General features: G+C 26.2%; 1 protein-coding gene across 1 annotated transcript; it reads left to right on the top strand.

Annotated features, from left to right (window-relative positions):
• Nucleotides 1-5138: 5138 nt before the first annotated feature.
• On the top strand, nt 5139-13523 carry LOC111617745. The gene is made up of 4 exons (XM_023359036.1): nt 5139-5324; nt 6506-6713; nt 8441-8629; nt 13065-13523. Exons 1-4 carry the CDS (start codon nt 5314-5316, stop codon nt 13347-13349), a joined length of 693 nt encoding a protein of 230 aa, XP_023214804.1. The 5' UTR covers nt 5139-5313; the 3' UTR covers nt 13350-13523.
• The last annotated feature ends 1839 nt before the right edge of the window (nt 13524-15362 follow it).

Below are 15362 nucleotides of genomic sequence, written 5' to 3'. Positions count from 1 at the left end.
CGCTAATTATAAAAGTTACACTTATAAGTTCTGTATTAAAAGAAAAACTTCTTTATTTAACTTAATGTATAGCTGAAAGAAAGATATTAATTTAATTCATTATCATAAACAAAAAAAATAGTAAACTGTCGCTACATACGTAATGTTGTATGCAGAAATTTAATACGGCAAATTTAAATATTACAAAAAGATTTTTGCTATCAGAATTGTAAGATTATCTACATAAAATGCTATTCCTAAAAACAGCACACTTCAGATTAGTGTTTATATCATAGATCTTTGACAATCCTTGACATTCTTGTATTCTAGAATACCGTGAAATTGGTGTAGATGTGGTTAGTGACCTTTAAAGATCGTAAGGCAATTCTGAAGAAAAAATCGAAATCATTCTTAAATATTGTAACCTTTTATTAAATTTTGATTATTAAAACTCTTTTTTTTTTAAAGATTTTATTACTACAAAACGTAAAAATTTCGTTTAAAACACTTTAAAAGTGAAAATTTTTAACAAGAGATCTGATATAAAACATGACACATAAATAGTATTAGAATCAAATAAAATTATAATTTATCTTTAATAAATATATTAATATTATAAGAAACAAATGGAAAAATATTAAAATAAAATTTATATTTTATTTCGTTGTAAAATTAAAATTACGTAGCACTCAAAATGTCTAAAGAATGTAGCAAATGTCAATTATTTTACAATTTTAGAAATTTTACAAGCAGTTTTCTATTCTTTTATAGCTTTAAAATACAAATTTATCGTGACAGTTATTTCACTTATTTTACAGAGAATTTAAGATAAGATGTCTTCTAATGAGCGGTGATAGAAGTCTCTAGAGATCTAATTTTGAAACTTCATCGATTTATTTTATTTCCTTTTTTTTAAAAAAAAAAAGAGAGAGAGAAACTAAAAGTTGTTCAATCAATAAACAAAGTACAAAGATTATTTTCTATAGTTTATAAAATATATTTATTTTGTAAATGTTCTGTATTATTGTTAATAAATATTTGATTTTATACGATAGCATTAGTATAATTGGATTATTTTCTCTCATATCTCATAGATCTTTCCTTATAAAACTAATTTAATTATATCTAATAGCTTCGTAAATTATAATTATAAAATAAATAAAATTAATTACTAAAACACAGTCCAACCCTTCAATAACGGCCACCTTTAAACAGTGGCCATTTTTAACTTGCTTACAAATTAATCTGTAAACAAATACTATTTTTAAAAAACTTTTAATAATTAACCTCTGAACAACGGCCATTGACGGGAGTATTAAAAGACGGCCGTTGTTTGGAGGTTCGATTGTATTATTATTATTATTATTTTCACAAATATGAAGATTTACGTTAAAAATTATTGATAGTATTTCTATTATAATTAACAATTCGATTTAAAAAAAAAGATGTATTAGATTCGTACAGGTTATCAACAGGTTAATTTTGGGAATAAATAATTCCTGTCACGAATTAGTTTTATAAATTATTGTTATAATTAAGCTTTGATAGAGTTTGTTGTAAAATTAATGGGATAACATGAATTACAGTAACGTCGGCATAATTCGTAACCAAAGATAATTCGTCAATTTTATTTGAATCGATCTGTTTAGAGTTCTCTTAAATCGTTTGATTAATGTAAAAAATATTATTATTATTTTAACAAATTTGTATAATTTCGACTAAATTTTAAATGTATTTGCTATTTTAAGAATAAATTTATGCTTTGAAACTTCATTACACAATAATTCACAGTAAAAAACAAAATGTAAGCTCGTTTCTTCACAATATTATAAATTTCTACGTCAGTCTGACGTAATTTTTACATTTTTTTGTAACGATGACGTCAGTCTGACGCAATTTTTACATTTTTTTTGTAACGATGACGTCAGTCTGACGTAACAATGTAATCGTTCTAACAAAACGAATGAATCTAAAAATACAGAATATTCCAGTAATGTATACACATTTTAATTATGTTTATATTCTTAATTTTTAATTTAATAATTTTATAATTTACATTATTCATTTCTAATTTCAATTTTTATCCGAAAATGAAAACATTTTACAGAATTATGGGTTGATAATATGTGTATACAGTTTTTTAGCATCGAGTGCTTATATGGGTCCCGAGAATAGAGGGCCGTGGCGCGTTATCTTATGGGCAAAAAAAGTAGGGTTTGGGGCCCTACCAAGCAGAGCTCCAAACCAATCTTTTATAAGAAAATATTTCCGCAAAAAATTTTCTCGAAGAAAAATGCTTGAAGTCAACGCTGTAATGGGGCCCTTAATTCAAAATTTTCCTGGACCCCATGAAGCTATAAAGCGTCAATGATAAAACGGGCCCCCCTTTTTCCATTCAGGGAGCCTTTCGCGATATATATATATTCTGTTAGTAAAATAACATCAATTTATAGGGATAGGGAACACTAGGGCTTCTAAGGTTTTTAAGTCACTGTACTTTTAGGATACCCTGTACACTCGTTTTATTAGTATGATGTACACTTTCTCTGCATCATTCCTATATATATATATATATATATATATTTACAGTGAGCAGAATAAAAACTTTATATAGATATTTGTAACTTTTCTTGAATTCTCAATTCATACAGGTCAATCAATAGGACAAAATAGAATATGTTTAGTTTAAAAAAAAATAACCGAATAAAACTAAAATTCTGTGTGTATAGTTGAAAAGAAGAGGGAAAGGGTGAAAAAAAGGTGCTAGAATGCTCATCGATCACTAATTATAAAAGGAAGAGAAGCATTCACCATATCGTAAACAGTAACCTCGCTTCCTTTCATCTCGAGAAAGTTAGAGTTTGTAAAGATTGATTAAACAAAACAATCCATTTTAGTGAAATCGTTAAACAAAAAACTCTGCTATCTTACTGCTTGGATTGGCGATTTTCAAAACATTAATTGAGGAATGAGCGATGGGACAAAATATAGTTTGATACATTAAAAAAAAAAAAGGAAGAAGGGGGAAAAATGAAAGATAGGAAAGCGAAACACCTCTTTTAGATATAATATTTCATCATTTATTTCAAGCAAAAGTAAAATTCTTTTTTTAAGTCAGAATTTATAAACTTTTATAAATGAAATTGTTACATTACTTTATATATTTTAATTAAAATCTTTAATTATAAAAATACAAATTATCAATGTTTATAATAAGTTTCATTATGGGTTTAGTTAGAGTTTACGTAACTTTTCATTGATTTAATCTAGAGATAAACATGTTAGGACCCGTGTTCGAGGCCCGCCAATATGTATGATACGTGCTCTTATGCCCCCCTTTCCNCATGATATTTAGCCTTATTATACTCTGTAACATTTTTGTACATGTACAAATATAATGATGATAATATTTTTATATGTATGTACAGTACATGGGCATCCATAGAGGCAGTGAGGGGGCAAAGCTTGGAGACAAGTAATTACATTAAAATTATAACAGAAATATTAAAAAATATATATATTTATTACATCCTAAAATATATTTTTATGATACCTTAAATCATGTTAAATAAGCATTTTTTAAAAATTATTTTTATAACAATAAAATATACATTTCAGTTAGAAGGTAATGTTAATAATTGCTTGATTTTTGTATTTAATTTAACTTTCTAATTTATATCATTTTTGAATTAGCAGAAAATGTACTGTACTTCTCGGTATTGACTTAATTTCATTTGAATATAATTAAGAAAATGCTTTTAATGTGACATTATTATAAATCTTCGCGAATTTATTCTAATTTTAATAAAGTTTAGAAGTTGCAATACGTCCTTGTAGAATATTTATCTGACAAAATAGCTCGAGGAACTAATTTGAAAGATGCTGAAATTTACTGTATATTTTAATTCGTATTTACTACATAAAATTTATTTTATCATCTCCGTAGAATAAGTTATTTATATTTTCTGCCTCTTATTTGTAACTTGAAGTATTTATTTATTTTTTATCATGTTAATTAAGTCACTTTAAATTACTTGTTTTGTTTCTGTATAAACCAGGACAGTGGCGCGTTACAGCTTTATGGGGCTTAGGAAAATTTGAATTTAGGGGATCCCATGTACAGTGTTGGCTTCACACACTTTTCTTCGAGGAATTTTTGGGGATAGGTTGTGCCTCCTGTCGGTGGGGGACCCAGGAAATTGCCCTTTTTGTCCATCGGATAACGTGCCATCGAATTAAGAGTTCCTAAGCTTTTGAATGTGGATCCCTTCAAGTCTCCTCGACCTTTTTTTAAAGCATTGTCAACATTAATTCGTTAATTACGTCAATTATTTTATATCTATTGGAAACATTTTATTTCCGCTATTAATTAATACGAAGGTTTGAAGTGATTGTTCTTAAATCTCTCCAACAAAAGATGTGAGAAGAATTTTTCCTTTCCTAATTGGATAAGTTCACTCGAGACAACAGGATTTTAATCATCGTAGTTGATACTTTTGCTTAAATTATTTTCTCAAATAACAATCATAAAATTAATAGATAATGAGTAAAATATTTTTGATACTTATCGCATTATTACGAGTAATTAATTGGCATAAATGACCGAAATGAGATAATTCTCATATGTTCTTTTGCTGATACATTCTTCTGTTCGACTGTTCCATTATCGGAAAAAGCTTTACCCCAAACAACATAAATGGATACTTCTACCCCATTATTGGGAGGAGCTTCTCTTCCATCATTGAAAGGGGCACTCCGCCTCATACAGAGATGGAAGTAGAGTCGATCCTTCATTAACTTTCGAATCAATGTCATACATATACGAGGTATTTTCAAGCCAGAAGAAAGAAGTAAAGAAGAGATAAATCCAACTAATCGAAGTACAAAACCTCTGTGAACACTATCAGTTTATACCCTTGTTTGGCATTAAATTTACATTTACTTCTTTTTTTATGACCGAAGAAAGATTCTCAATCATAATTAGATGTAAAAATTTACATAAAATATATATTTTGTTAGCAAATATTGACATTCTAGTCTGTTCCTCCCGCTTTAGGAATGCTTACAAGCAATTTAAAAAAAAACATTTATTAATATTATTTTATTATTAATAATTTGAAAATATTTTCTGGAGAATTTATCAAATATCAAACGTTGTAAACAGGTTCAAGGTGTTCAACAAGTCCGACTGTCACGCTGAAGAATCAAAATGGCGAAATAAACGATGCAAATGGATGGGAGACTAATGCATATCGACGACAAGTTGAAAATCTTCACGACGAATTGGCAAAGGCCCAGCAAACCATTGAAACACTTCAAGAGAGAGAAAAAAAGATGAAGGAGAGGTAAGTTAAAAGAAATGATTCGAATCTATACTAAAGAAATTCGTCATTATAAGTGACATTTGAGAGAATGAATCGAGTGATGGCTTCAAATTCGACACTTTTTTTTGCGGTATAAAGTAAATAAAATTGATTCCTAAACTCTAAAAAAGGATCGTTTGATAGTATTTTGTTGTAGTAAATTTCTTTCTTCCTACTAAACATTTTACAATGGCTCTAAAGAAGGTTTCTTCATTCATTCATCTTCTTCAACTACGATGAATTTCCATTTTAGAAGTTACATAAGTTTATTCAATACTTTAAAATATCTTCATAAGAAGTATTTTTTTTAACTAATAAAATTGATTTTATTTTCGTTTAATTTCAAAATTAAAGATTAGAAACGAAGGAGAAATTAATTACAGGTGAAAAGGTGTGAATAAAATAAAGCGATTTTTGTTTTTAGCGTTAGCGACAGATATTAATCGCATTGGAGCGAATTGTGTTAAGAGTTTTAACAGTTATTGAAAGACGAGTGCTATCCTGATACCTAACTTTTCAATGTCTTTTTGGCATAAAAGATTTATTAAACAAATCGTTGGGAACTCTGCACCATCTGTACTGACACAATGATTTATTTTAACAGCGCGCCATATGTCGCTTCTAAGTCTTTACGCTACAGTAAAATCAAGTTAAAGTTTTCTTTGTAAATTAATGGGAAATTTAGCTTTTCTTACAAAACTAAAAGGAAAAGAGGAAGGAAAAAAAAAGGGAAACTGCTTGATGATTAAAATAACATTGTTTCATAATAGCAAACACTTCAAAAAATGTTTATGAATTTAACATCGCTTGTCTCTTGTATCTTACAAAGTATTAAAGAAATTTAAAAAATTAAATGATCATTTATCAATATTAAATTTAATTAAATTATATAAATCGTTAAATTTTATATAAAAGAAACATAAAATTTGATGAAACAAAAAAAAAAAAAAAACATATAGTTAAATATATGTATATAAAATATTTAAACGATGTCTACATTGTTTAAATATTCGTTACACTTTATTACAGTAAAATTTAAAGGGGGTATACAACCCAATTTCTTTAATTAAGCGGTAAATTCCTAGTTAGAAAAACAAAGGTGAGGGGAACAATAGAAATAAGATAAAATATGTGAATAAATTTGGAGTACGTTTATCTTGCAGGCTTGCTGAACAAGCACAGAAGATGTTGGAGCGAGGCATGCGTTTTGAGAACGTTTCTCTTGGTGAGAAACGTCCAACAGCGCTGATCCGTCGCTATGGAAATCTTTATGCCCAAGCACGAGTCGATACTCTAGATGCATTGGACAGTCTTCCAGAACTTAGACATGCAGATGAATTAAAATCCAAGCTGTTATTCTCCGTTGTTGTCGTAAGTACCCTTATAACCATCAGCCATTATTTATTTATCTCCTTCACTTTCATCCATACATTTATGACGACATTTCTATTGTCTTCCCAAGTAAATAAATAAATCTTTCTATCATGATAAAACCAATAAAATATTTTTAAAAAAATGTTTCTTAAATAATAGATATATCGTGTAAAATTATTATAATTATTATTATTTAATTATTGTACGTACACCTAATAATAATATCATTATATGTAATTAATGAGGGAATTAAAATAACAGTGATTGTGTTATAGCTTAACAACATATCTCGTCTTGGTTAAATTATTATGTTATTAGAGCAAAGATTAATTGAGTTCTATTAATATCTCGATTAATTGCATTGTGAGTTGTTTATTCTGTAAATGTCATTCTAAACAATGATTAAATTATACATTAAAAATGTTTTTTTTTAATATTTTTAATTGTTTTTAAAATTATAAATTTAATTGTATTTATTTATTTATTTATTGTATGACTTGAAATATTTAATTTAATAAAATTCTTCAAATTTTATAAACATTTATACTGTTAAATTAAAGAATTTTATTAGTTTATTTTGTCGAAAATTTTAATGTTTATTTCTAAATACCAGTCGACCCCCCTATAACACTGTTGATTTTTCCATTTTATATGAATTCCATGTTGTACGAGTCAATTGGATTTTACAAATAATGAGCCATTCATAGCCCGGCACACATATTTGTAACATCTAAGTGACTCGTACAACATGGGATTCATATAAAACGGAAAAATCAACAGTGTTATAGGGGGGTCGACTGGTATTATTTTTTAGAAAAGGAAATTTTTTATATTATATAATAATTATTATTTTTTTTCAATAATTTATTCCTAATATCTAATTCGAATTCAATAACTACGATAGATTATATATAAATAAAAATATTCTTACGATTGATGAAGATGGGATGAAAGTGTGAGTGAGATATCTGACACTTATACCATAGATTAACCCCTATATTCTCATTGCACACGCGATAAAGATATTGATGAGCCGATTACGTTAGCACAGCCTATTCAGTGATAAACTTTTATCCTTTGGCATCACGAAAATAGAGCAATAAGCGATTTAAATCTAATATTTTGGTACTAACATTCAATTCCAAACATCAGCTTCTTTTTATAAGTATAACGTTATTATATCCCAAATTGAATGTGTTATAAAATATCAGAATCTGTCTAAAACTAAAACCTGCCTAAACGAGAAAAATCTGAATGGAACGTTCCCGTTTTAGGCAAGTTTTTACTGTAGTTTACTCTATTAAAGTGATTGCTTTTAAAGACATAAAACATAAGTTTTTTTTTATAAGTAAAATTTATCTATTTTAAAAGATTTTAGAGTTTAAATTAGATAATTAATGCTTCTAAATGTATAAATTTTATCAAAGATGAACTGGCGTAGTACCATTATCTGCTTTCTTAACAGGTCACTCAACTTTACTAAACAATAGAGGCGTTATGAATTATGATATATTGAATTATTATCTTAATGATGAAAGGTCGCTATCGTTATATTTCATCGCTAACATCCTGAAATTTTTGAGAAATTCATTAATCATTCTTTGATTTAAAACTTTAATGGCATAGTTTCTAAAGGTGTTTTAGACGATTTTGTTTTAGTCTATTCTCGATTAAATGATTATTATAATTAATTATAATGTATCTTTTTTTTAAAAAAATTACAGCTGGCTTTTCGGTCTATACAGAACACAATTACAGATATCAAATCAAATGTTCGACGAATACTCCAGATGTCAGAACCCATTTGTGAAAGAGAAATGATAACAGATCCTACAGCTCGAGATTTAGAAATGAGTGTTGCTTGTTACTTACGTACTACAGTGGATAGATTCGAAATACGAAAAAATATCGAGGTGTGTATTAAAATATTAACTTAATAATAGTTTAATATACAATTTTCTTTCGTGTAAATACTCGTATAATTTTAATTATACAGTTGTTCTATAATATAATTACACCAGAGTATAACTTAAGGATACAAAGAATTGTTTTTATTTATGCCCATAACTTTTTTACTATGGAAAAATATTTATTATAATAAGTCTTATTAATAAACAAGATCCAAGTAGATAATATATATATATATATACAGAAATGTAAAACAGTAAGGGAATAGAGGTAAAAAGAATTAATTTTAAACTATTATTTACTGTTTATTTTATTTTATTTTATTTTATTTTTTTTGGTATGTCAGTCCTTGGACTAGTTTGTGGTTATAAAATTCAATGAAGTAGCCACCCTCTTGATAGGCACGAAATTTGTAGCGTGAAGTTTCGCGGATTTCTCTAAGCATCGAGTTATAGTTATTGCTGTTGTAGTTGTTAGAGTATTTGTTATTATTAAAGTAAAATAGAAAAATATTTGTTTGTAGTCGATATAATATTAAACACTTACATTTCTACATAATAAATTAATTTAGTTTTAATTTTAACTATTTTAAATGAATAATAATGTTATGAAAAATGACAATAACCCTCCATTGTTAATAATATTTTTTCACTTTTTTTTTGAAGGTTCCTATCTGTAAATTACATTTTTATACTTAAAATTATATATTATTTACAATAAAATCTGCAGAATTAATTAAAAATATTGTTGTTGTCATAAGACACGTCATTTATTAACTTTAAATTATTATTATTATTATTATTATTATTTGAATTTTAATCAATTTTGAAAATGTTCTTTGCTCTTTAAGAATTTGAATACAAATTTATTATATGTTAAAATCTATTTTATTATAAATATTTTTCAAAGATAACAAATATATTCCATTTTTTATCTATATACATCTTATCAATAAATGAATAATACCTTGAACTGAATTAATGGATGCTCGAATTTATCTTTCAGATGTTGGATAGACTTTATTGACATTCCAATTGGATACTTAACTTACAAATTCCTGATAAGTTAGTAAAGTTGCTTTGATGCCCAAATCAATTTGATTAAATCCGAAACGTTCCTCATCCAAGAAAATAGAATAGTGATATTACCAATTGAAACAGAAAATGAATTTTTTTCCCCCTTCTATCTAAAGATTATATTTAAGTCTTTCAATCAATTCAATCTTTCTATCTCTTGCAAACTGCTTAAAGTTCTTCCATTTCAATCAATTATTTCTTAGTGTTCCATTTTCGTCGTTCGAAATACAATCTTTACTGTAATTGGATGTAGCAGATGGTAACCAAGATCCTATTGAACCCATGGCTTTTGTGTCCAAAATTTATCTTGTCCACTAGCATAAACTTTTACTCTACAACGAAACATTTCAATTTTTCAATAAGTAAATTTCATCACTTATTTATTAGGAATTTATTCGAATTTAATAATTGCATATACACAAATATTTTAATTAGTTTAAGGCAGAGTCGTATCACGTGTTAATTACTGTGGGGCCTCCAAGATGGCGCCCGAGGACCATCCTCGCACAATCTCTTCTTGTCTCCCTTAGTTATATCTCTTGTTTAAGAGATAACTAAATAAGTACCCTTAGCTACATTCAATAAAAATAATTAGAAAGTGAAAAATTAAATAGAAAAAAAAATATTGAAAATAAATTGCAATAAAATTAAAAAATTTTAAAGAAAATAAAAGAAAAATAAAACGACTAACAGATTAAAAAAATAATTAAATTAATCAAAGAGAAAGTGGGAATAAAAAAGAGATAAAGTGCAATTCAGTATTAAAATATGCGAAAAGTCGATAATGTACAGTACTTATACTAAAGTATCTTGGTGAGATTGAAATATATGTAAAAGATAATTTTCTGAAGGAGAAAATGGAAGAATATTAATAACAAAAAGCGAAGAAAATATCCTTTATTATATATGATAACGAGAAAAATCAAATTATTCGAAATTAAATAATTTGTTCAGAACAAAAAAAAGATTCGTTCATTAAGGTAAAAAGTGAAAAATAAAAGTTTATGATATAAAAAAAATATTTTTTTTTTGAATAAAATAAAATGATCAAAACATGAATATTTTTATTTAAATTTTATTTGAGAAAAAAACTAATTTAAAAAAATTAAAGTTGTTCGGAAAAGTTCTTAAAAAATAAGAAATTTTGTACTTAGAGAGAGAGAGAGAAGGAGAGAAGGAGGAGGAGGAGGAGGATGAAAAAATTCAATGCTTTTACATTGAGACATTTGAGAGTTTGTAGCAAATGAAGATTGATTAGGAAGGTGTTTTGCGCTCTCAACGTGTTTTATTGATGATTCTAAATGCGGCTGTTTGATCTTTTAACTTTATTTTATTCAAAGTGAGCACACGTATAAGCTTGTTAACATTTAAACTCATTATCATAATCCATACCTTTCTACAAAATTGTATTTTTTTTTTCTATTTTATGTTTTAAATATTTATATTTAAATATATTATAATTATCTTAAAAATACTCTACGAAATTTAATTTAAACTTAATTAATTTTTAAAGAAATTTTTACTGAAAATATATATTTTATTCGTATCTAAACAAATGAAGAATAAAGAAGATTTAACGTTACATATATCAAAATTATAATTATCAATTTGAAAATTACACGAGGAGTTCGCTGTATAAATTTAATTATTTATTTAAAAAAAAAAACAAAATATATTCTCATTACTGCTTGCAGCATTTCCAAAGTTAGCATTAAAATCGAGTGAGTGATATATCTAAATATTTGGAAAATTGTGGAATTTAATGCAGTCATTTAGTAAGTTGATTGAAGCAACTTTCTCTCCGGGTATTCTACAATAAGGAAAATTTGTCTGGACAATATTTTTCTTTAGAAATATATAAATCAAGTGTTGATTGTGCTAATCTCATTTCCTTTAATACATAAGTCTTTTGGCATAAAACTGTATCTTTCTAAGAGAATAAACATTAAATATTGCAAGCATTTCTTGGCATACTTTTTAATTGAAGAGCCATATACAATTACAGAAATAAATAGTGATTTTTGTGTTATATTAAATATAAAATCGCTTGATTTGTTGATTGATTAATGGAACAAATACTCGGGCGATCTGCCAAGAGGAAATAGATCGCTTCCCCCTTTGCCATAGAAAGTTCTTCTTCCGGAGAGGACTTTCTACACGTTAACACGTGAAGAAAACACAGTATATTTCACCTGATTAGTCCATTGAAGAGGAACCAATGTTTGGTAGTTTTATCCATTCGTCCACTTGGTGGGCAAAATTGCTTAGTATAAAGATTTAAATATTTACTTAATAATTGTTAACAATTTGCAATCATATTACGAAAACGTCAAAGCATTATTTTAAATAGTTAATGATTAGAAAATGGCTTAAGATTTGATATTGTTTCTCTTCAGAATAAAAATTCCAAAATCCAAATTTGAGATTGGAGAAAACAGTTTCCTGAAAGGTTTACCATAGAAATTTGGATTCAGTGTCAGAATCCTTGATCTTGTCCATCTATTATATTATATACAGTGCAAGACGTTATTTTATCTCTCTACTACGAAACATTCGAAAAACCAATATGCCACGTAAAGTCCAAAATATCCAAGTTATTAGAATTGTAAAATAACATACTCTTTTCTATACATCAGTATTTATTTCTTAGTTAAATTTTAGTTATATTTTTTAAAGAAAAGATTTTTTTTTCATAGACTTATCTGCAGTGAAATACGCCAAAATTGAAAGAAATATAAATATAAATTTCACGGTTGAAAATGAAAAAAAAAATTTTTTTTTTGACTTTATTTCACTTTAAATGTCCCTTATAATGAGACACCGTCGTGTAATCATTTCAAATTTAACCAATTAATTCGAAAAAATCCTATTTTTATGTACATATCTCCGATAAAAAGAGTAAACTATTCTCATTTAGCCTATACTTTCTTTTATTTTGAAGTTATTTTTTAAAGATAATAATAGACAATTCTTTTCATCTTTTGATAATTCACAATCATTAAAATGAGAAAGAAAATAGATTGAAACTGCTTCCTTTTTTGTCAAATTAATTCTTTTAGTGACGTTTCGTATTTCAGTGTTTATCATCATCATCATCATCATAAATTATAAAAAAAAATTAATAGTTATAAGTAATCGAGGCGACCCAAATGTCAGTTAATAACCACTGTAAAGATTAAATTTCTCCCTTATTTTCGATAAGAAAAACACGTTATAATCTCAGTATTCGATTGATAAAACTTGACACAAGGTTAACTAATTTTTGGGCCGCCTTATATTATTATTATTAAAAAAAAAATTTGATTAGATTATTAAATCGATGCTCCAAGTAACATTTTCTAATTATTAAATTCTATTTTTATAGGAGGTGTGTACTCAAATTTGGGCAACATTATACGATTATCCATGCCTGAAAAAATGCGACGGACTAATCCAATACGTAAAGGATTGTGTCCGATTGGCTTGGGGTTTGTGTAATCAGACTCCACCCTTTTTTATCGAGTACGAAGCACGAATATTTCGACGTGACATGCACGTTCGTTTTCACACGTCAAACCAAGAATCAGAACACATTAAAACATATCTTTGGCCCGCTTTATTAGAAGGAAAGAACGGTCCTTGCGTTCATAAAGGGGTTGTAATTACGTGAGAAGATAATTATTATCTACGTTCTTTTCTATTCTCTTCATATAGTAAAACGTATTTGTATCTATTAACTTAGTCAATGTCGAAGTGTACTTAAATTAGTGAAGGCACGGATCGAATTTATATACGATTTGTCATAAATATTAAGAGATCAATTTAAAAAAAAAAAATGGAAAACGACGTCTAATTAGCGTATTATATTAATAAATTTATCAATTGTTTTTTTTTTTAAAAAAAGAAATATTAACTAAATTTAATTCTTTACTAAGTTTTATTATCTATTTTATTGTGATACTAAAATTTCATATGATATACAACGAATAATACTGGTTTATATTACAGTATTTTATTATTAATCACCTGTTTTAATATTTTAAATAAATAAATAAAAAGATCCAGTTTATAACATAAAAAAACGCGTTATATTAATTAATTAATTAAAATTTTTTGATATAAACTTCATATAGACTATACTTTAAGAAAACCTTTATATAGATTGTATATAGCCTATGGATAATATAATAATAATTTCAATAAAATTCATTTGAAGTATGTTTTCTATAGGATTAAATGCATATCGTATATATAAAAAATAAATATTTAAATAAATAAAATAAAATATGCAATTAATATTCTAAGCATATCACGAAGAAAAATAATAATATTTTAAGAATCTATAATAATATGAATATTTCTTTTGTTAAATTTTTTCAAAAGAATGAGATAAATTCGTGATGGTGACCGTCAGAATTCAAATTAGTAGTTAAAATAATGGAAAAATATCAAGTGTTTTACTAATAAATTCAATTTATTTGTAACTTAAAATGAGGAAAAAATATATATATATATATATACATATATACATATACACTTGTTTAATTGTCATTGTCGTCTCTCTATCAACAATGTATTGTCGAGTTGTCTTAATTATGTCACATTAGGGGAAAAAAAATTGTAATTTTCTTAAAAAAATAAATAAATAAATAAATAAAATATATCAGGGAATATTTTAGTGTTGACCCACCGATTGTTTTATTATAAAACTGTGTGTGTGACGTTATTGTATATAGGGGTATACAATACTGATTTTTAAACGAATTGTTTCCTTCTGTTAATAATGTTGATGCACTTCTTAAATAATTTTATATCTAATAACTGCAAAAATATATTAATCACGTGTATTGTTTTCAAATGAGAAACGATTAAAATTGATTAAAACTAACAAAAAGTTTTCCTTTTGTTTTGATTTTATATTTAAAAAATCGGTCCATTCTAAAGGGAAATATCTAATTAAAATGTCGAGATTTTCTTGAATTTATGCGTAATATATAAATTATAAAAATGTATTTATTAGATTTTATGACTTGTTAGCGAAGAATTTTATAAAGATTTATATATACCATAAAGTATTATTTTTCTTTATCGACTTTTTGGTAATGTTTATGATGAATCCGTTGAAGTTATCTTCGTAAATTAATTTAATTAGCAAGTTTATGGTTACAACTTTTGGTAAATGCTTCCTACGTTAAGAGAATTTACAAAAATTTCATTTAGATAATTTACTAATTAAATAGAAATACAGAAAAACCTGTGTAAGCCGGACTAGACCCTATCGAATTAGACCGTTTTAGACAGGTTTTACTCTATCAACATTTAAAAAATAATTAAAATTCTATCAAGTTTGATAAGAAAAATACGCCATTTTAACTCAACAACACAAAACAATACGTGGTTAACTGATTTTCGGACCACCCTGTAGTTTAATTCGTGTTAAAATATATTCGACGTTTAAATCTTTATATATTTATTTTAAATTAAACGAAGAAATTAGCGTATTAAATAAATATTTCTCTTAAAATAAACGATTCCAAATTACTTTTTCAAAGTTTTAATTACGAAAATGCCCGGAAAATCGATATAAAACTTAATATAAATTGTCTTAACACGTGATAATGTTAAGCAAAAAANTATTTTAGTAAAAACTATAAAATAAAAAAGAAATTAAGAATCATTCAGA

The sequence above is a fragment of the Centruroides sculpturatus genome, unplaced genomic scaffold (assembly GCF_000671375.1).
Source record: "Centruroides sculpturatus isolate CEXI.00-Female unplaced genomic scaffold, Cexi_2.0 scaffold207, whole genome shotgun sequence".
In the NCBI taxonomy this organism is placed as follows: domain Eukaryota; kingdom Metazoa; phylum Arthropoda; class Arachnida; order Scorpiones; family Buthidae; genus Centruroides; species Centruroides sculpturatus.
The sequence above is the reverse complement of the archived record's forward strand: the minus strand, read 5'-3'. Positions and strand labels throughout refer to the sequence as shown.